The sequence below is a fragment of the Saccostrea echinata genome, unplaced genomic scaffold (assembly GCF_033153115.1).
Source record: "Saccostrea echinata isolate AGI-Se365-2 ecotype Australia unplaced genomic scaffold, CSIRO_AGI_Sech_v1 ptg000025l, whole genome shotgun sequence".
In the NCBI taxonomy this organism is placed as follows: Eukaryota; Metazoa; Mollusca; class Bivalvia; order Ostreida; family Ostreidae; genus Saccostrea; species Saccostrea echinata.
Window position 1 is genome coordinate 18,673,077 of NW_026889774.1, and position 23,502 is coordinate 18,696,578.

General features: G+C 33.4%; 3 protein-coding genes across 3 annotated transcripts in view; 2 read left to right on the plus strand and 1 right to left on the minus strand.

Annotated features, from left to right (window-relative positions):
* The window catches only part of LOC133192923 (uncharacterized), a 28,023-nt gene extending 26,756 nt beyond the window's left edge, over positions 1-1,267 (plus strand). The window contains exon 19 of the mRNA XM_061328929.1: positions 15-1,267. Coding sequence (XP_061184913.1) covers positions 15-1,267 — 1,253 coding nt within the window. The remainder of the gene's footprint in view (positions 1-14) is intronic.
* Positions 1,268-4,950: 3,683 nt separating this feature from the next.
* On the plus strand, positions 4,951-7,965 carry LOC133192090 (uncharacterized). The gene is made up of 5 exons (XM_061327939.1): positions 4,951-5,056; positions 5,179-5,300; positions 5,899-6,020; positions 6,218-6,287; positions 6,562-7,965. Exons 2-5 carry the CDS (start codon positions 5,211-5,213, stop codon positions 6,586-6,588), a joined length of 309 nt encoding a protein of 102 aa, XP_061183923.1. The 5' UTR covers positions 4,951-5,056; positions 5,179-5,210; the 3' UTR covers positions 6,589-7,965.
* Positions 7,966-11,485: 3,520 nt separating this feature from the next.
* LOC133192676 (ankyrin repeat domain-containing protein 33B-like) overlaps positions 11,486-23,502 on the minus strand; it is a 31,339-nt gene continuing 19,322 nt past the window's right edge. Inside the window, exons 2-5 of the mRNA XM_061328668.1 lie at positions 17,654-17,860; positions 14,458-14,587; positions 13,005-13,145; positions 11,486-12,342 (exon numbers count right to left, since the gene is read on the minus strand). Coding sequence (XP_061184652.1) covers positions 11,867-12,342; positions 13,005-13,145; positions 14,458-14,587; positions 17,654-17,788 — 882 coding nt within the window. The 5' untranslated portion in view covers positions 17,789-17,860 and the 3' untranslated portion in view covers positions 11,486-11,866. The remainder of the gene's footprint in view (positions 12,343-13,004; positions 13,146-14,457; positions 14,588-17,653; positions 17,861-23,502) is intronic.

A 23,502-nucleotide genomic window follows, 5' to 3' on the forward strand; every position in this document is an offset into this window, starting at 1 on the left:
TTTTTCTTTTATAGGATGTGAATTTGGAGATAGGAGCACCAGTTGCGACGTAGCAAACTGTCCGTTTTATGATGCAACTTCCCGTGATGTGACGTGTTGTTTAACATGTAATCCACAAACAACGACTACTTCTACCACTATATCTCCAACTCTTTCAACAACCACAACCCTCCCTCCAACTACCACTACTCCTACAACAACGACCACAACCCTTCCTCCTCCGACAACTACTCCTACAACAACGACCACAACCCTTGCTCCTCCTACAACTACTCCTACAACAACGACCACAACCCTTCCTCCTCCTACCACTACTCCTTCAACAACGACCACAACCCTTCCTCCTCCTACAACAACTCCTTCAACAACGACCACCACCCTTCCTTCTACTACTACAACTTCTACAACAACGACCACAAGCCTTCCCCCTCCTACCACAACTCCTACAACAACGACCACAACCCTTCCCTCTTCTACCACAACTCCTTCAACAACGACCACAACTCTTCCTCCTCCTACAACTACTCCTACAACAACGACCACAACTCTTCCTCCTCCTACCACAACTCCTACAACAATGACCACAACCCTTCCTTATACCACTACAACTCCTACAACAACAACCACAGCCCTTCCTCCTCCTACCACAACTCCTACAACAACGACCACAACCCTTCCTCCTCCTACAACAACTACCACAATCCTTCCTCCTCCTACCACAACTCCTACAACAACGACCACAACCCTTCCTCCTCCTACCACAACTCCTACAACAACGACCACAACCTTTCCTCCTCCTACCACAACTCCTACAACAACGACCACAACCCTTCCTTCTACCACTACAACTCCTACAACAACGACCACAACTCTTCCTCCACCTACCACAACTCCTACAACAACGACCACAACCCTTCCTCCTCCTACCACAACTCCTACAACAACGACCACAACACTTCCCCCTCCTACCACAACTCCTACAACAACGACCACAACCCTTCCTTCTACCACTACAACTTCTACAACAACGACCACAACTCTTCCTCCTCCTACCACTTCTCCTACAACAACGACCACAACCCTTCCTTCTACTACCACTTCTCCAACGATAACAAATACAACTCCTTCTCCAGTCACAACAACGATTTCAACAACTCCAAATGACCCAAACAAAGGTCTTGGAAATAATCATTCCTCAAAAATTGTTTCATCGCACAAAAATTTACTATTGTGCGTGTTGTTCATTTTATGCATCTTTAGAAAGTGATTTTTTTCTTGCTTATCAGACATTGTGCTTAACAGATTTGGTATTGCTTTTTGTTATTTTTTGATAAATAATTTATCTTGTTTTGTTGTTAATTACTTTCTGGAATTTTCGAGTGTATTTCGAATATATATATAGTTTTAAAACAATTCTGGCATTTTTTTTTTATTCTTGAGAAAATATTCCTGCTTTCAGTCAATAATTCTACAGTACTGTTATTGTCGGTGAATACCAACGGTAAAATAGGAGGAGGAAATAATTATGCAAGAAAAAGGGAGCTGAAACCTCTTAAATTCTTAATAAGAATACAAACGCAAATTACAAAGGCTATAACTGTTGAGATAGAAGTCTAATTTTAATTTATTTTGCCTATATTTTTTGATAATTATTAAAAGATTTGGCCTAAAAGGTTTGCACCCAAATTTTTTTTAACAATTATAAATTTGAATATTTCTATCTCTTTATAAACGATTCATAACTACAGTAATTTATAATGTACATAATCATATAGATTAATTTTCATTATTAAAACTTTTTCCCCTTAAAAGGATTTTAATGAAGATAACTCTTGATGACCAATGCATATTTTAAAATTTATATTTTACTAGCACAGATAACAATGTGATATTCTGACTTAAAAAGCAATGCTAAATTATGTTTCTGGTATGAAATTCATATGTATAAGACTAAATATTATTTTTATATACATGTATTCCTCATATTTTTATTAATAAATTATTGATCTTTTATTCACGATGTCAAATTTTCTTCATATCATGTTTAGACATTTGTTTAAAAAGGTTACACTACACAAGCATACTTCAAACATGTAGCACTGGTAGGGCGCGTTTGCTTCGTGGCCCGGGTTCTGTTCTCTTTTTGCCGCGCCACGTCAAACCTAAGACGTAAACATAGGTGGTAATTGTTCCTTCGCCAAGCGCCTGGCACTAGAAGTAAAAGTCACGGGTCTTTCGGATGAGACCTTAAAAGCCAAAGTCCTATATCACGGTAGGAGTTTGCATAATAAAGAACCCTCACTGCTCAATTGCTATGAGTACCGAGTCTGGAGCCCTTCACCAGCATACGGTGACATTTTTATATGAGTGGGAAGAAATGGGACGGTAAACAACATGCAATCAAATTATTTTCTATTTAAATCTAATGCTATCGTTGTTTATGAAAATCAATGTTGGGAATTATAAATTTTTCGTTGGTGAGATTTACATTAGAGGGTCATTGAATCTTAAGTTTTACCAGAAATGTTCATCTAGTAGTAATTTTCTGTCTGCATTGTGTGCTTACGTTGTAAGATAAAGTCAAATGAAAGTCTGATTTTCATCGTTACGCTTTATAAACCTTATGATAATAGGACCCATTTTTTGCACTTATTAAAAAATATTTTGCTAATTTAAAATCAAAATATGAATTTTTTTGCTGTGAAGGGCGTTCACATAGATGTAACCGCCCCTTTCCTCTCCCTTTACCTCTCAAAGATCTCTCGCTGCAAATTTTGCCTCAATTAATTAATTAGAGGCAAGGTACACTGATACCTGGTTCCATTACATACGAGTCGGGTATGTTCCAAATGTTTTTCTGAATACATGTTTTACCTTTCTAAGATGATAGGAAATAGCAGATACATTAGTCTAAAATATCTGACGTTTTTCAGGCTTTTTTTTTTTTTTTTTTTTTTTTTACGATTTTGATATTTTACGTGCCATGAATACGTCAGAACCGGCGCCATTATGAAAAAAAGGAAATTTCGCCGTCCTCAACTGATCTCGATTTTTGATACTTGCAAATCGAATTAAATGATAGACACTCACAACTTTTTAATAGCACAATGCTTCCACTTCTCAACATTAGTATAGCTTAAAAGATAATATCATTCCCAATTTCGATACAATACAAGTATCATGAGATTTAACGAAATCAAAACAAACCTCGACAGTTCAAAAAATGTTTTCACCAGACACTTTATATTACAAAGGAACAAGAAAAGCGAAATTGGTAAGTACTAGAATCATTGTACTGTTAATAAGATGTGAATTAGACATTTAATTCGGTTCGCATGTATCGAAAATCGACCCGAGAATGCCGCCTCTGGTTGGAGGCGGAGGCGGAGAATTTCCGCCTTTCATTATGGCGTCGATTCTGGCGTTTTCCTGGTACGTCAAACATCAAAATCATGGAGAACGCATGGAAAACTCAGATATTTCGGACTAGACCCTATGTAAATGCCTGCTCCTTCATAATTTGTGTATCTAATCATGGCTAACTAAAGTATAGTTCTCTACCATGCAAGTTCGAATCACGGCCGCGACTGACCTAAGTCGATAAAAAATAGGTAGCAACTGTTCCTTAGCCAAGCGCTCGGCACTTTGAAGTGAAAGTTGCGGGTCCTTCGGATGAGACCTTAAAAGCCGAGTCACGGTAGGCGTTGGCACGATAAAGAACCCTCACTGCTCAATGGCCCTGAGTGCCGAGTAAAGGTCTAAATTTGAAGTGAAAAATTCTCGAACGGGACGTAAAACAACATAATTGTTATCAATCAATCAATAATTTTTCCCACCTTTCAATTATTCAAACAAATCTCCCTTTGCATTTGTTTATTAATTGTATTATATCTGCATGATCACATGTAAATCAAAAGGTTGTTAATATAATGGGGTCATGAATGAAGTTTTTATTATCTGTTGCACTATATATTTTTCAGTTGTGCGCAGACTTATTATAATTTTAGGTGTTATTATGTCATCATGATGTTATTATTATGCAATGCTACACCACTGATGGACACTTCTAAAATAAAAGGCGTAAGCCTGTATTTTATTTCAACAACTTGGTCATTCAAAACAACCCAAATTCCATTATGATAGTGATCACAAAACATGCTTCATTGATAAGGATACAATTCAATTTAAAAAAAAAAAGAAAAAGGAAGGTAGAAAGCCAACATCAAAAGGGTTATTTTATTCTTGTATATTCAAAAGATGTACATATATATATATATTTTTCAAAACCAGATTTAGACTCATTTTAGATAGAGATATCTGAATGATCCAGACATTTTTTTTCGGCTGCAGGGGAAAGGGGGAGGGGGTCCACAATAACTCAGACAAATATCGGACTCATCATTTTTTGACAAGGAAGGGGGGGGGGGGGTTAGGACAATCCACTTTTTAAAGTCAATCTTCTTCTAGATGACTCTCTATACCATTTTACGAGGAGAGGATACTGTGTTTCCTAGAGGAAAGGGATAAGGGAAGTCCAAGGTAATTTTTTTTAGTATTTAACATAGTTATATATAATTATTTAATAACTTTGAAAATCCCTGGGGAGTCCGATCCCTCCCCCCCCCACCCCACCCCCATAGGGGCTTGTCTTCCGGATTGTTAAATGTAAAATAAATAAATAAAATTTTGAATCTACTTTAAATTCACTTAAAAAGTTGTTACAATAAAGATTCTGACACTTTCAGACAAGAAAAAAATATAGGTGTGGTACGATTTTTTAATACGCCTGATGACTTTTATTTATCTATTTTATATATTTTTTCTTGGGATGTTTTTTCACTTATCAAGTGAAATTGCTTTCTATAGGCCTGAAGTTGTAGTCTTTTTTTATCAATATGGATCGTCTTGAGTCTGTTTATCTCCCCATAGCGGAGCTCTTCTGTATTGAAAATTAAGTATAGCCATCTGCTTGGCAACGCGACGCAATCAGCTTAATCGTATTTTATCGATTTCCATTCCGTGGGACATTTTATCAGTGCCACATCAAAAAGATCAGGTATGAATGAGATATAACAGCTATTGTTATTTTTTCAAATCTTCCCAATTCATCTGATTGTTGATTAAAACGCTGCAAAATAGATCGATTCGCACACAAATGTGAAATATTTGAATTTTCAGCTGGTCTCCCAAAACACTTTCTCCCAAACACTATGGCTTGCTCTGGAATCGCTGAACATAACGAAGCCAGAAGAAGAGCGGGACGGGCCGAGTTGCTGGCTTTCAGGAAAAAGCAATTGCTGGTAATGTATCAAAACAAGCAGAAATAAATCGATTTTTAATTTTAAAATACAAATAAATAGATTCGAGACGTATCTTTACACAGTTGGTTAGTCATGAAAATATGAACTTACTCTGCAGTGTTTGTTGAAATTATGTAAGATTAGTATGGCTGAAATATTTTACAATTAAATGTTTTCAACATTTGTAAGTAAGATTAAAAATGTATGTGCTAACAATAACAAAAAAAAAATCTTTAAAAATATAACATTGAACAGATCATATATTTTTAATCCATCTGTTATACATTATGTGCATAACAGTTACTACCTATTAGGTTTTTAAAAGTGTACATTGAAACTCGCCAGAAAAAATTGGGTCACCCACTAATTGTGTCTGACCTATTAACTAGTGTCTGCTTTGTCAAGCAAGAAAAATGTCATTTAATCAACTGTTTAATAGAATCATTGTAATGTTAGACAATTTTGTAATAATCCATTCATCCAAGATAATAATATGTCAATTATACACTAATAAATTGATTGTTATACTTGTTTCATAATTTAATTTGGCAACTGGAGTTTCAAGTTCCTCAATGTTTACTAATTACTTCATTTTTAGGATAAATTCACTGAGAGTGATTTGTTGGTCAATGGCGGTGGTTCATATGAAGAGGAAATTTTACGAAAATCTGGAGTGCCTGCTGGAACAACTAGTCCAAACTGTGCTGCAAATGTTGACAAGTAAGAAAATATTGAACATAAGTCAGTTTCTGAAATATGCTGAAATATCGAACTTTGTTGATTACCTTCTTTCATAAATGTCATTGTTCTATGTAGGGATAGGTACCTGCTGGACTAATATCTTTTTAAATAATCTTGGAATGATAATAAAATAATAATGGTACATGTAAGTTAAAGATAAATAAAATCTATTTCAGGCAAAGAAGGGAGTTGGTAAGACAACAACAATTAGTGGAATATTCTGCAAAGCTCCCCAATCGATTTAGTGTAAGTAAATTATCATGTATTCTGGAATTATATGGAAACATTCACAATGGATGCGACAATTCCATTTTATGCATAATTTGAGTTTCATGTACAATTCACTATCTCAGAAATTTATTATTGATGTTACTTAAACACACTTCTTATCTTTAAGATTTACTGTATGTTTGAATTTCATCACAAATAATGTTTTTTTTAAAGAACAACTCAAGTTTTTTTTAAAAGGATTTTCTTGGGCCTTTGAAGTTTCAAATTTTATTTTATTTTTCCATTTCAGTCCAGAGATTATGTCAGTCAATGGTGAAGTGTGGAGGGTTTTAATAAACAATTCATTCACACTGGTTTTACCTGGCAAAAGGAAAATTTAAATATACCTTTGATTTTGGGAAAACTATGAGACCCTTTAAAATCTATTGAAATTATCAATTAAAATCAATAATCATTTGACAAGAAAATGGCTGTTGTTCAAAAAGCTTTTTGTATGATTTTATCTTTTTTTTTTTCAATTTTCTTTCACAAATAACACAAACTAAATGAGAACTTTTTTTGTCCACACTATTGATTGTTGGTGCTTTTTGTGTTAAAGATGGATAAAAGAAACTTTATGTTTTAACAAATGAATATTTTTATTGGAAAGAGAGAAATATCATCAGAACATGAGTCATCTGTACTTTTTTCTGATTATTTGAAATATATCAAATATTTAGTCAGGCTCAAAAATAACTTAAGAGTATCATACAATATGAATGAATTTTTCCCACTAATTGAACTACTGTTCAATATATAATAAGAATCTACCATTTGTGAGTACAAAAGAATTAAGATAATAATTGGTTTTTGTTATTATAAGTATGTTAGTTTCTATTTTTACTGTAGAACTTACTAGAAGGTGGTGTGTTTTCTGTTCTTTCTGAATTACATGCTAAGAGAATCCCCAATATTTGTGCACTAGGCACTGTGATATTGCCATGACAACAGTATTATAATATTTTACACAGACACTTTGTTATCATTTGTATATTTTTACACAATTATTTATTTCATTTACTATCTTATACAGTTATTAATCATTGTCACTTTATGTGTTTTGTATATGTGTGTGCATATTAAGTTTGAATTTCATGTAAGTTAAATTAAATCACAATTGTTATATGGTTATGAATGTTTCAAATTTTACAGTTTATCACCATGAATTTCTTCTTATATAAGCTGTAGAAGATTTTCAAGAAAGCTATGCATGCTACTGTTTTATTGCATTTAAGAAAATTGTCTGTTTCACAATCTAATGTCAATAAATAATTTTGAAACTGTAACTGTCATTTACATGTAGCATTCAGTGAATACCAAATTACTAATTACCCTATTTTTTTTTTATCCAAATTATACTAAAACTCTGTAGTAAAATTGCAAATAACGAATTTAATTTTTTTTTTTTTGGATTGAAGAGTTTCCCCCCTTTAACTGTGTAACCAGTTTTTGTTAATGTTAAGAACGCTCACCTCTCGGAGATACCAAAAACTAGGAGTAATTAAACTCTTGCATGTTTATGTTAAAGTCTTAGATCCTCTTCTGTACTTAATCATTATTGACTTTTATGAGATAACTGAAATGACAAATGAATTTGGAACACTCTCAATAAACCATAAATAATTAAAGTTTTTTTTATTAACTTGTAAATACATGTATTGAATATGGATATTTTGATAGATTTTCTTGCAACAGTCACTAAATTATAATGTAAATATGTTGATTAAAATGAATAAATAGAGTAAAATAAATGAATTTTCTGGTACTTATGAGAAAATATTAATTTAAAATTTGCACTTAAAATAGGACTCTTTGTGGAAGTCAGCAATTGAAAAAGCAATCTTTTTTTTAAAAATTATTAATAATATACACATACAGAATTTAGATTTTTAAACAGGTAGTGAATCTGTTAAATAAATTTTCGTTTTAAGTATTTTATATTTTTCTGTGCTTAAGGGATTTTGAAACTATGCATTCAGAGTACAGGAAAAGTCATCAGTTCATATAATAAAAATTTAAAAGTATGCCATTAACAAGGTTTTATTTCAGTTATTGTATTAAAAATCAAATTGCTCAGGGTGAAGAGTTTGGATGACCAGTATATCTGGCTCTTGTGGACCATAAGTATTTACATATGTGAGATACATGTATTTACATTACAATAAATACTTATACATGTACTTACATGTAATACATAAATAATGATAAAAATAACACTGATAACACTGAAGCAGAAATGTTACATCAACTGACATATACATCAAACAGATTCCATAAGTAATCAGGGTTGTCCCTAAGAATTGAAATATCAGTGGACTTTAAAAAAGTAGATGGGGGTTTGGGGTTCCTCCCTTTTTAGGGGGTGAGGGGGAATACCAGAATAAACGAGGGATTACATCATCATAGGCAGAGAAATTCCCTTGCCCCCAGGTCTTAGGGACAATCCTGAATAATTTAATTTTGGTTGTAACACATCATTTGATAGGATAAAAAAATTAGTTTATATCATATAACCTGTGTTGCCTAAGTCACAATGACTAATGTTAGTTTATATCATATAACCTGTGTTGCCTAAGTCACAATGACTAATGTCAAAAACGTATCAATCTGCTCAACATAACATTTAAAATATGTACAATTTGAAGGCATTTTTAAAGGAGAAATTGTCTTTTTTTTCTACACTTAATGATAGAAAATTAAATTATACGGAATGAATTTAATAGCTACCCAAGTTATCTCATATAACTTGGGTTGGAACAGTTTACATTTTTTTTTTATAAACTGCTCCGTGGTTTATAAAGTGTAAACTGCCCAAACCCAGGTTATACAGTTTAACTTGAGTAGCTATTTAATTCATTCCTCAAGTAATAGATAATTATAAAGTAAAATTTTAGTGTTAAGGAGCGAAGTGACCAAGCTCCATACTTTACTACTACAAGAGGCCCAAGGGCCTTAACAGTCACCTTATTATAATACAAGCTTGTAAAGGATCCATAGAAGTATAAAATAAAACAAAATAAACAGGAAGATGAAGATTTGTTGATGCAAAAAAAAGTGAGAAAAATAGGATGATGAGAGATCAACAACATAGTCTAGTACTCAGCAACAACTCAAAGTAGATGTATTAACTTGCCTGTTCTTGCCAGTTCTAATACACTCCTGACCCATTTGTCCCAACATAAAATGGTATACATATAGTACGCTGGCCTTTCTTGGTCTTTGGATAATATTTAATGTGCATGTACAATATAAGACATTTTTGCCTTATTTTTGACCATAAAAAACTATAAAAGTCAGTACTCTTACAATCATACATGAAAAATTCTCAATTAATTCTTTTATTTGAATGACAAATCAATTAATTATTACACTAATTTATTATGATGGGTGAATTAAAGGGGAACAACTTCTCTCAATGTAGAGTACTACTTTCCCTACAAGATCAATAGAGCCCTGCCCAGCACTTTATAATCTAGAGAGCACTGTCCTACATGTAACACCTGAACCCCCTGACTCAGGGACCATGAATTTTACAATTTTGGAAGAGGAACCCTACTCATAATAACCTTCACTTAAATCATCTGCTTCTTACCCTGGAGTAGACGAGAAGATTTCTAAAGGGCTAATTAATGGTTTTTCATTTACATCACGGGTCCGAATCCCACTGTGGGAAGTGGAGATTGGTCCTTCATATGAGAGGCTATAAACCGAGGTCCCGTGTCGCAGTAGGTGCTGGCACGAAAAAGATCCCTCACTGCTCAATGGCCCTCAGTGCCAAGTATAGGTCAAAATTTGCAGCTCTCCACTGGTAAGTGGTGCAGTCTCCATATGAGTGAAAATTTCTCAAGAGGGACGTTAAACAACAATCAATCTAAACATGTATATCCAACACTAGAACTGACCCCACCCAGGTGTCATGATTTTTAAAATTTTGGAAGAGGCACCCTTCCTCCTCATAACTTTGCACTTAGTTTCTTTGCTAAATATCCATTGTCAGAAAATAAAGATTTTCAAACAATTTATTTTCACTGTACATGCATATTCAATAGAGCTACATCCTCACACCAGAAGTGGCCTGACCCAGAGGTCATGAATTTTATAATTTTGGAAGAGACAACCTTGCTCATCATGGCAATGCACTTAGTTTCTTTGCTATATATCCATGGTCAGAGAATAAAGATTTTTAAAGAATATTCACCATATAATCAATAGACTCCACTTTAATACAGAACCCCTGATCTGGGGGCTATGAATTTCACAATTTTAGAGGAGGTACCCTTGCTCATCATAACCATGCACTTAGTTTGTCTGCTACCTACCCAGGAGCAGAAAATAAAGGTTCTCACAGATTAAATGGCATTTTCACTATATAATCAAGAGATCCCTGCCATAACACCAGAGCCCCTGACTCTGGAGCCATGGATTTCACAATTTTGGAAGTCAATGATGCCCTTGCTAAATATTATAATACCCATGCACTTAGTTTGACTGCTAAATATACAGGGGGAGAGAAGAAGCTTTTTTAAAGAGTTTTCATGTATGCATTTTCACCTTATGATCAATATAGACCTACCCTAACTCCAGAACTTTTGACCCTGCGGCCATGATTTTCACAATGTTGGTAGAGGGCTCAATGCTTATTACATTCTTGCCAACAGTTCAACTGATTGACGTCAAGAAGTAAAGGAGATTGAATTTATTTTGATGGTTTTTGGCCCCATCCGTCGGCTCCCCGGGGAAGCAGATATGATGAAATTTATATTATTTAACATATTTATGTTCCCCTTTACCCATTAATGCTACATACAAAAATTGGTTAAAATTGATATAGCGGTTTATGTGAAAGTGAAAATGGTTTCAAGTTTACGAACGATGGACAACGCCGGACAAAAAAGAGGGCCACTCAATAGAAAATAAATTAATTGCTGATTGGTTTTTAAAAAAAAAGAGAGAGAGAAAGAAAACGGGGCAAGAAATAAAATCTTAAATCTTAAATAAGCCACTTAGTTAAAAAATATTCAACAGTTTATTGGATAAAAAAATAGGGTTATGCTATATCAATATTGTAGGTTTAAAAAGTTGACGTTCGTTCCACCACTTACAGTAGTAACAAAAGTAAAAGATGGTTTAAACACCAAAATTTTATATTTTATACCTTAAATTTACCCCTACTAATTGTTATTGAATGTTTTTCGAGAAGAAGAGGTATGAAATTGAATGTTAAAAATTAGCAAGTTAATATTTTACTAGTGTTGTCAGTACGTAGCCAAGTTTTCGTAAGTCTTCGCACCGTCTGGGTAACTCTTAAGTTCTTCTCTGACTTTTAAAATTCTTTTCATAAATGTCAGAACTGTGGTAAAGTGACGCACAATATTCCCGTATTATTTGAATTTTAAGGGAAGGTGAATCATTCAGTCTTTGGCAGCAGGGTGGGTTAGAGGGAACGTAGGCCTGCAGAAAGAGACGTTTCTAATGCAATCACATGGACATCAAATTCATAAGATTAATTTCAAAATCTGCAGTAAACAAAAGCTGCGGTCCTCAATTGCAACGAGTCACCATGCTGTTTTTGTTGCTACCGGTGACGTCACTTCCACTCGTGGGATATTGTCTATACTTCTGGGTCTTTTCAAAATTGTATCCCCGCCTGGCAGGGCACTAGAGAGAGCTGGTGTTGACACACACCTCGCAACAATGGCGAATGGATTGCTTTCCTGTGTCAAATGATTGCTATAGCTAGGGTTAGTATTATTATTTGAAGACCCGTGAATCATTCTTTTGATTTTTTTACGGAATGACTTGGACTTTTGTCGAGTAGGACCTGTGTATTCCTTGACTTTATCGTCTGTAGCAGTTAAATCCGGGACACTGCTTGATCTAGAATACACTTTTTTGCTGGACCTGTTAAATAAGAATCTTTTGGTCTTAGTAAACTTTGCTATTTCGTCTGCACATTCATGTCTGCCCGTAAATCGAGCCCATTCCTCTGCGCAAAGCTGTCTCCCGTTGTCTCTAAGTTTTGGATTAGCCCCTAAATGAAAAGAACTCCACGTTTATTTTCAAGTGGATAAAAAATAAATCAAAGATGAAAGCTATATGAAAGATTATTATTTTTATTGTAAAATCAAATCAATCAATTTATCCTTTTATCAATTACAATCAATCTTTTCGTGGAATAAAATTCTTCAAAAATTTGATTATCCAAATTCTTTTCCGCACCTGGATTAAGGTGGTTGAGTAAAATCTCATTGGTTCTTTGATTTCATTGGTTATTTTGTATTTCGTGATTCAATAATAGACTTTCACTATCTACCCTGCTTTACCCTCTTTGTTAGTCAGAGCAGTAATACGTTTTTGGTGAATTCTATTTGATCGACACCTCTACATTTTATGGATATGTAACTTCTATTTGATTATATACTAGAATTATGTTTGTTATTTTGGATCAATGCCTTCTTTGAATACAAAATAAGTTTAGAAAACTCAGATTGCTGCTCGATCGGTTACATACATTTACACTCACTTTCTTGTGAGATTTTCATTTTCTAAAAAAAAATCTTTTATGAAAAATTAATATACAATCTATAGGTTTAACCAAAAAGAGGCTTTTTCAAAGATGGTCAACAGAACCCGATCTTACGAATACAATGTAAGAAATTAATCAACAATAGTAAGCCTTAATAAGCATTTTACCTGCATAAAGTAGCAGCTTAGCACAAGATGTCCTTCCTTGTAATGCTGCTTTCATCAGTGCTGTGAACCCAGCTTTGTTCTTATGGTCCACTCTAATTTTCCTGAATTCATGGAGCAGCACCCTGACAATCTCTCGATAACCTATAAATGTTTTATCCACACTTGTAGTTAGAAGTAACTTTAAACTACTAGTATATGCTAAGGAAAAACAAGATATGTTTGTAAAACACTGATGTCCCCGTATGGCAGCTTATGGCAAAGGTTACAGTTTCTCAAATGCAAGTCAAACTCCCAGGGTCAATAAACAAATCAAAATTGTTGGTACACAATGAATGGTCTTGTCATTTATAAGGAAAACACGTGTGAAATATGAAAGCCCTAGCACCAACTGTTTAAAATCTATGGTCAAGGTTAAAGTTTTTCAAAAGTAAATGAGACTCAAAGGTCAAGGTCAAAGGGTCAAAATTGTCGGTACCCAAGGAAAGGTCTTTTCTCAACTAATACATATGTGAAAACGGAAAGCCATAGTACCAAACGTTCAAAAGCTATGGCCAAGGTTTAAGTTTTTCAAAAGTAGGTCAAACTCCAAGGTCAAGGTCAAAATTGTTGGTACCCAAAGGAAGGACTTGTCACAAGGAATACACCTATGAAATATGAAAGCCTTAGCACCAACTGGTCAAAAGTTATGACCAAAGTTAAAGTTTTTCAAAAGGAGGTCAAACTCCAAGGTCAAAAGGGTCAAAATTGTTGGTACCAAAGTGAAGGTCTTGTCACAAGAAATATATATGTGAAATATGAAAGCCCTAGTAACAACTGTTCAGAAGTTATGGAAGGCTGAAGTTTTTCAAAAGTAATTCAAACTCAAAGTCAAGGTCAAATGGTCAAAATTGTAAGTACCCAAAAGAAGGTCTTGTCACGTGGTATACTCATGTGAAATATGAAAGCCCTAGTACCAACCGTTCAAAAGTTATGGCTAAGGTTAAAGTTTTTGTAAAGTGGATCAAACTCAAAGGTCAAGGTCAAGAAGTCAAAAATATTTGTATCCAAGGAAAGAACTTATCACAAGAAATACATCTGTGAAGTATGAAAGCCCTAGCTTTAACCATTCAAAAGTTATGGGCCAAGGTTAAAGTTTGGTAAAATTATGCAAAAGTGGGCCAAACTCCAAGGTCAAGAGTTCAAATATGTTGGTACCCAAAGAAAGGTCTTGTTACAAGGAATACATACGTGAAGTATGATAGCCATAGCTGCAACTAATCAAAAGTTATGGCCAAGGTTACGGGGGCATAGAATACAAACAAAATTGATATAAACATGTATAGGATTGTTCAACATTTATATTTAAATTACTGTCACGAAAAATTATACATGGAATTATACAAACCATCTTCAGTTTTATAAATTCAAAGTTTGCAGTCTTCACTAAAACAACTGTCAGTTCTGCCAGTAATACCTGCTTGTGCAGCGAATATAAGCGGCGAATTTCCCTCCTTATCACTTAAATTGACATCCACTTCCGGGACTTCGGAGAGGAGCTGCACAATCGGTAGCATTCCGGATGCACATGCATGGCAAAGAGCCGTCTGCAATACATATGTCATTGAAAATAAATAGAGGATATTCAATGTATTGTAGTTGGATATGGAAGTTATTTCACGAGTGTGACAGGATTTTTTGATATTTTCACGAGTAATTTAATATAAAAAAATCCTTTCCTACGAGTGAAAATAATTTCTATATCCAACTAAAACAAGATGTGTTTGTGCAACACTGATGCCCCCGTATGGCAACTTATAGCAAAGGTTAACCTTTCTAAAATGCAAATCAAATATGTTGGTACCCAAAGTAAGATTTTGTCTCGAGGAATATACCTGTGAAATATGAAAGCCCTAGCAGCAACCATTGAATAGATATGGAAGAGGATAAAGTTTTTTCAAAAGTATGTCAAACATCAAGGGCAAGGTCAAATGGTCAAAATTAATGGTGCTAAGGAAAGGCCAAGAAATACACCCGGCAGGTTAAATATAAAAGCCGAAGCACCAATCATTCAAAAGTTATGACCAAGGTTAAAGTTTTTCAAAAGGTAGGTCAAACTCCAAAGTCAAGGTCAATGGATTACAATTGTTGGTATTCAAAGGAAGGTCTTGTCACAAGGTTTACATTATTATGTGAAGTATGAAAGCCCTACCACCAACCGTTCAAAAGTTATGGCCAAGGTTAAAGTTTTCCAATAGTAGGTCAAACTCCAAGGTCAAGGTCAAAGGGTCAAAATTATTGGTATCCAAAGGAAGATATTGTCATAAGGATTACACCTGTGAAGTATGAAAGCCCTAGCACCAATTGTTCAAAAGTTATGGCCAAGGTTAAGGTTCAGTAAATTTTGCAAAACTGGGTCAAACTCCAAGGTCAAAAGGTCAAATATGGTGGTACCCAAAGAAAGGTCTTGCCACAAGGAATACACATGTGAAATATGAAAGCCATAACTCCAACCAATCAAAAGTTATGGGCAAGGTTAAAGTTTTTGCGGACAAACAGACAGACAGACGGACGGACAGGGAAAAAAACTATATACCCCCGAATCTTCGATACGGGGGCTTAAAAATCGAATTTACTGTTTATTACATTTTCATTGATTTCCCTTTGCCTCTGTCTTTTCTAAACACAGTGTCATAGGCTGTGAGGTCAGAGGTGAGCAATTGAGACGTCATAGCTTAGCAATTATGAGATTGAAAGCATTGTTCACATGAATTTTAGCAACATAATTGGAAGAAATTGGCAGTTTTAGTCTCTATCAAGATGGTTTAGTTACCGTATCTTGTGACAGGCAAGAAATTATTTTTTACTAAATTTGATATCTTTTCACACTGTGACAATATCACTTTGATATCTTTTCACACTATGACAGAATATCACTTTTATTCAATAAATAAATCACAGTATTTCACTATTGAAAATGTGATAAAAATTAATCTCTGCACATTCATTCATAGAAAATACAAATGATAAAACCCTCACGTCTGTTATTTTATTTATGTATTTTTTTTTTACACTTAATGTTATTGTGTCATGAATAATGTTAGTTTTAATAGGTGTATTATGTTACATTTGAAAGATGAGAGGGTATTATTGTACCCCTCCCAATCTTTTGGTCGGAATGGTAAAACATCCTGAAAGTTTTGGATATTTGTATGAAATGTCCTCTTTTCAATTTGCTAGACTTCTTCGCTACTAACACCGTCACAGTAGCTCAATCGGAAGAGCGCTCGCTCCGTGATCGGAAGGTCGTGTGTTCGAATCATGGTCGCGACTGACCTAAGTCGATAAAAATAGGTAGCAACTGTTCCTTCGCCAAGCGCTCGGCACTTTAAAGTGAAAGTTGCGGGTCTTTCGGATGAGACCTTAAAAACCGAGGTCCCTTGTCACGGTAGGCGTTGGCATGATAAAAAACCGTCACTGCTCAATGGCCCTGAGTGCCGAGTAAAGGTCTAAATTTGAAGCCCTTCACCGGTATATGGTGACATCTCTATACATGTATGAGTGGAAAATTCTCGACATACAATCAATCAATCTTCGCTACTAAGCAACAAGTCCCCAACTGTGACCCCATCCCCACTGTTTGTTAATATAGAATGTTGAATGTAGTAAAATAGTTTTGTGATTTAGGATTATCTAGTAATCTTTTATTTTTTTTTCTTCGTCAGAGATTTTGTCACCAAACTAGGACACTCATTTACTGAGCACCCACCCCCTCATCTACTTTTAATTATAAGTTACAGACTATGCTATTGTAGTTGATCAAGGCAGTATTCATTCACTGGTCCAGCAAACTTGTGTTAAAGAATAAACGAACGAATTCCAATACATTGAAGGACTGAAATGAGGAGTCCAATATACCCCAACCTCAAAATGAAGGGATATTAATTTTCTTTCACCTCATCACTCCTATTCTCAACCCACTCCCCATCCAAAAAAAAAAAGACTTGAAGAAACAACTTTGAAAATGATCTTTATCATAAATGCTTTAAACGAAGTATTGACGCAGCTTGTCTGGCTTAATATCACTTAATTATTCCAACCTGGAAATGTAACCGAAAAGACACCTGTAATATATGGTGGTCAGTGTTGACTAATTAATTTCTAGTTGTATTGTTGATGCCCACTCTTAGTGTCAGGTAACAATGTCTGGTAGCTATTTATTACCATGCTGTCGTACATATCTTATTCAACTAATTACCAGATTAAATCTGTGGGTCTTATCTTAAAGTGATATCATATTGGAATCGTTGTATATTGATGAAATCCAACTAATTTGACCATTTCGACAAATTAACTATAATAAAATGTTTCTTCTGAAATCGCACCTTATAATAAAATATCTTACTATATGTATGAATGGCTATGTTTACGACCCCAAACACTTACACAAATCATTAATATCTACATTAGCAAAAATCGATTTGTTAAAGTAACACCTTGCTAGGAAAGGATGATCACCCAACATTTTGACATTCTGTTTCCAATTATTGTTATAAGGAAAGCTGTTCTTTCCATACCTTAGTTGTCTCCGCCAATCTTGAGGTCGTTTTTGATACTTGTAAATTAAGAAATCACACTTAGATTTATTATGATGAAAAAAAAATTTAACGTACCTTACCACTTTTATCTCTCTCGTTTAATTCTTCATCTGTTGGGCTATCGTCCAGTATATTTTGCACTGCTTCAAAATCATATTCCAAACATGCCTCCAAAAGTGTGTATTCGTCATAGAATTCGTCCGAAAACATTATTATGACATCATCTTTTCGGTGTTTATCGTCATCCACTCATGCAAGCTCTTTTTTTCATTGAGAATTAACCTGAAAAAGGGAAAAAAAGTCACAATGTGTGATTTCTGAGAACAGTTTTAATTCTAAAAATATTTACCATATTCAATGATAACGGAAGTGAACATTTCTCATAATTTTTTCCCAAATAATCTGAAAATTAATATCATTTTACTGATGTCTTAGTCATCTATAAATTTCTGAAATAAATTTCAATTAGGGAGTCCCCGCAGAATATGACAAACAATAATCCATCGCAAGTCTACAATGATAAATTCCAGGAGATTTGTACGATGTATAGTATCTTATAAATTACGTGAGCACAAATAAAAGATAACCAATTAGCCGCACAAGACCATGATTGAAAATCCCACCTCTCATTAGACAGGCAGTATCAGCTTACATATCACTGAAAGTGAGCGTGCCTGTGGTTTATAACATATCCAGTAAAATATAATAATGGAAAAACAAGGGTAGCCAGAGGGATTTTTATGGATTCTTCGCCAAAGTGGAGCGAGACAGCTCGTGTTCTGTTACTGACAATTCATCTGAAGCGAAGCAGTTCATGAAATGTTAAAGTTTTGTGTTTGCCATTCACCGAGAAAAACAGGAACATTTAGGTATATGATCACCTTTCAATTATTGATCTTATTCAAATAAAATTAATGCAATGGAATTGAAATGGTCAACTAAAGAGGGAAAAAATGACGTCATTTTCCAATTTTTATGTCACTTCATACAGCTCTTTAAAAATTATCGACTAACATTAAGTAAAATACCAATCCTGAATATACATTTCAATGGCTCCGTTTCAAATTTAATCAACCACTTCACTTAACATTAATACCAAAAGAGCATTCGATCAGTAACTAGAAAAACAGAAGGTCACTTCAACAGTTTCTTTTGTTAAATAAAATCAGCGATTATTAACCATTATGAATATCACTAAAAGAACAATGGAATATAACTTTTTTCCCTGCAAACAGGGAGCCTTTGTTTGTGTGATTTTGTTTTGTTATTTTGTTGTGATTATTTATTATCATGATAATTATTGTTGTGTAATTTTATTATGTTATTTTTTATTATTAATTAATTTTTCTTGACTATTTAACTGATCTCTTAAACTTTTTCTTGCAAACCGATTTGATTTATGGCAATGTTAATGTGTTTGTTTTTATTTATCAATTTGGAGGAGAGTTTACAAAGGGTGTTCCTTTCTTCATTTCTTTCTTTTAATTGTTTTCTTTAGAGGTAAAATATATCCAACTAAAACGCCTCAGTTTATGACCGTGAAAAGGAAAACCAAACATATAATAACCACTCCTCGTCTTAAAAAAATCGATTTTCAAACATATAACTATTAGTTTCCTTCACTAATATTGGAAATAAGAAATAACTGTTATAGATAGAGATAGACTCAAATGGATCTATGCATAACATAGTACTGTAGTTTTCATGAACGAGAACTCATTTTCTCGATGAAATATGCATTAAAATAGTTAAGTGCAAAGTGCTATCACTGCAATCGTACTTTCTGCTAGCTTTCCTCATGAAAAATTAACAATTGTGCTTTGAGTTTGTATGAACAATGTGAAAGTTTATGCTTCCTGCAGTTAATGAATCGATTTTGGTAAAAGATTGGAAAAAATTATGTATGATATTTTATAAACGGAACAACATTTGAGAATTAAATTACATTCATGATTTGATGACTCTAAATTTTTGTGTTATAAGCGTATAACTATCTTGCATTGATTTCTCATCGATATCTAGTTTTAAACTATACGCACTCTGAAAATAAATTGTAAACGAATCTTTATATGTAATGAATTTAATGAAAAGTTCTCATAACGAACCACAATTTTCAACAAACTATCTATTACATTTTTGGTTGTAAAAGATAAGTCTGAAACTGTGCGTCCGATTCAATCATTTGCATTGCTAAAATGTTTTTATATTTTCCTTAATTCTGTCCAAAGTATAACCGAAAACAATTTGCTTAAAAAGAAATAATATCATTCATATACACCTATATTCCTAAATTATAACCAAGCTATGTACAGCCTGATGGATTTCAAAAACATTTTGACTTTTATGTAAACACGGGTAACTTATAAAATGCCGGGTATTTGAAGCTGACTCACTGTTTACAATTCTTAGTTACCACATATAGTATTTATGAAAAAGCTTGTCAATTTCCTAAACACAAAGAAGAATGAGTAATGAAAGGTAATTGACACAATTCTCCTGTTCAGAAGAAACTGTTCAGGAACAAGGAGACAACTGTTTTTCTTCCTCCAGTTCAGTTTATTTCACTCAAACCATACAACATGGTACAAGAGGAACATAAAGTAGAAACATTTTTATTAAATCGTCATAGGTACATACATGTACGGGTATAACATATACATAAATAAATATTTTAAAACTGCATTGTTACAACGCACTTTGAAAAATTACGCACTTTGAAAAAAATTTTCAAAATGCGTTAATTTTGGGACCACGTTAACGCACTTTGAAAATATATTTCTTTTCAAAGTGCATTAATATCGACCATATTAACGCACTTTGAAAAAAAATGTGCATGGCTCGGTCAATATTCTTGCAAATTTTAGAAATGATAAATAATTATTTGAACCTGGTTGGATAACTTTTCGGTGATGACATCAGGATCTGAGATATAGACGTTTTAAAGATTTTAAGGAGTTGTCTTGTTTCCAAAGGTTCTCGTAACTGTTATAAAGGGGAAATGGGTCTTACAAATAATGGAGAAATGGCTGTTTAATAGCACAGTTCGTTTCCTTTTTTCTTTTCTTTTTTAAATTTTATCCAGTTCTAATAAGTTCGGTAGATGTAGGTGTCGATAAGTGATTCGCTCTCTCCTTCTCTCCCTCTCATCTATTTTTCTATCATATTCATCTGTCTATCTATTGTGAACATAATTACATGTATATGAAACAATGGTTCTCATTTATTTGATAGTAAGAAAATAGCACTTAGCCACATTACTCACTCGACTGAAATTTTTACCTCGTTCACTAATAACTATTTCTCAAAAAGTTATGCAGTCAGATTTCTTCTAAATCTGTAATTTGATATCATAAAAACGCTAGACATGTCAAATAGCATGTTTTAATTACCATGTAAATGCATTTTTTCTGAGGAATCATTGTGGATACATTTTGAATAAAGGTTATGCGGCTCTCTTCTATTATATAATAGGGTGCGTAATTTTTTTTTCAGGAAAACTAATCTCAATTTTTCATCTATTTTACGTTAACTCAGATTTATTGTGAGAAATAATATCAATGTCATACCAGTTATGTAAATACATATATTTGTGTAGGAAAGATAGAGAGTTGGGCTGAGGGATTTTCTACCAGTCTTCTCCTCGTTCTCGATGAGGGTAGATCAATTCATCAGTTTTTCGGAAGAAATATGACAAATGCTGTCTATTATTAAAATCTAAGTCCAGAATTATTGTTTTATACGTATTTTTTCAAAGTGCGTTAAGTGTCTCCATGGTAAAAAATGTTGATGTACACTCTTAACGCACTTTGAAAAAAAAATTTCAAAGTGCGTTAATTCTGTCCAAAATTTAACGCACTTTGAAAAATTTTTTCAAATTCGTTGATTTTGTCCCAATTTTAACGCACTTTGAAAAATTTTTTCAAAGTGCGTTTATTTTTTCAAAGTGCGTTGCCACACTGCATGGAGAAAGGACAGACATATAATAATAAAACTGTATATGTAATCCATGCATGGAAGAATATGAAAGAAAAATTTCATCTTTTCATGATAAATAGAGTTTATTCATTGTTTTGTAATTTGAAAATTTACTTAACAAATAGGATATAGTTTTTTATGTTTCAAGAGTGCGAAGCACAAAGAAAATTTAAACATCCTTCATCGCGAGTGAACTAAATTTACATCCAACAACAAAACATTAAATTTTCTGTTTACTATATGTTCTTCAGCTTTTCAACTGTCCAATTACCTGCCTCTTTATTGAAATTCAAACCAATATTCCGCGGCGCAGATGGTTTTTATTCCCGAGAACTCATTTTCCCCGTTAAATATACGTTGTTTTAGCTTTCTCCATGAAAAATTAACTACCGTGCATTGAATTTGTATGAAAAATGTGAAATAATATGCATGTAAAGATTTTCTTGTGTTTCCCACTTATACAACAAACTCACAGTAACAGTGATCTAGAAAGCGAAAAATGAATCTGAGATTCAGTTAGCTAGAAAATTGTGATCTAGAAACTATTGTTAATTATGTGACCTACAGAATATATATATATATAGAGAGAGAGAGAGAGAGAGAGAGAAAGAGAGCGAGAGAGAGAGAGAGAAGGGGGAGGGTAACAGTTCACTGACCCCCCCCCCCCAAATACGGCGTTAACACTAACTAATGCTTCTAAAGTTCCACCATCTTTAATAGGCTAGGGCTTGCTTCTATGATAGAAATTATATAAGTACCTATATAAGTCATGCTTTTATCTCGAGGTATTAATTCATATATATCTACATTTCCAAATATTTTTCCTTTGATTCTTTGCAAATTATAAAAAGTTCATGTTCTCATGAACAACCGTGGGATGAGTAAGAATATTTCCATTGTGATGTGACTGAAGTCAAAAAATACTGCGAACTTTTTTTTCAAAAATGATCGCTAAATGACAAAAATATGTGGCAAGTCATCAGAAAAATAATGTAAATATAAGATATGAATTTAATTTTTGAGAATTCATGAGGTACATGAACAACAACGCTTCACGCCTGCATATTTATCATGAAGCGCTAACGCGCTTCATGAAATATGCCGGCGTGAAGCGTCGTAGTTCATGCCCTCATGAATTCTCAAAAATTAAATTCATCTCTTAATTTATATAAGACCAACCAAGTGTGATTTTCCTCTAAATAGGGTCATATTTGTATATATTTGCAGACTAATAACTATACAGTCAAATCATTTTAGAAAGGAAAACTATAATTATTATTTTATTCAATCATTTAACAGAGGGAAATTATTTATTTGTTAAATACATCCCAACCTCCATATCCTGGAATCAACCGGGTACAAACCTCCCTGACACGTTACATGCATCCTGCAGTCAAATGAATCGATTTTTGCAAAAGATGGGATTTCAGAATTAGGTAATGTCATTCAAGCATTTATTCATTCTAGGTTTTCGAGTACAACTCTTTTACTTGCATTTTCAAAATTTCAAATCACTGTATCATGGAGAAAATAAGATGTTATAGCACATGAAATCGTTTAATGAAAGTAACAAATACATTGCACTGTTCAAGAATTTTTTTTAAATTCATTTTCTTTATTAATAGACAGAGTTTAACCTTAACTTACTCTCGAAATAAATTCCAGACGAATCTTTATATAATGAATTATTTAGCAGTTATTTATATGCATTTCATTTTCAGAACTTTAAATATATACAAATTTAAAAGGTTAGTACAAAATCCTGCTTCCAAGTCAATTATATGTGTAACTTAAAATGTTTCTTTAAAAAAATCTGTCAAAAGTATAAAAATTACAAAATTTCAAAATTTCAAATTCAATTAAAAAAGTTTAATAACGAGAAATAAAAACATTCACTAGTTTTTTCCTAGATTATGCCTGTAGATTTGCTACAATCTAATGCATTTCAG

Bases quoted from the DNA above. Each gene is read 5' to 3' on its own strand.
- LOC133192090 (XM_061327939.1), top strand. From the start codon at position 5,211: ATGGCTTGCTCTGGAATCGCTGAACATAACGAAGCCAGAAGAAGAGCG. The intron at 5,301-5,898 runs GTAATGTATCAA...CTTCATTTTTAG, and splicing joins TCAGGAAAAAGCAATTGCTG to GATAAATTCACTGAGAGTGA. The intron at 6,021-6,217 runs GTAAGAAAATAT...AATCTATTTCAG, and splicing joins TGTGCTGCAAATGTTGACAA to GCAAAGAAGGGAGTTGGTAA.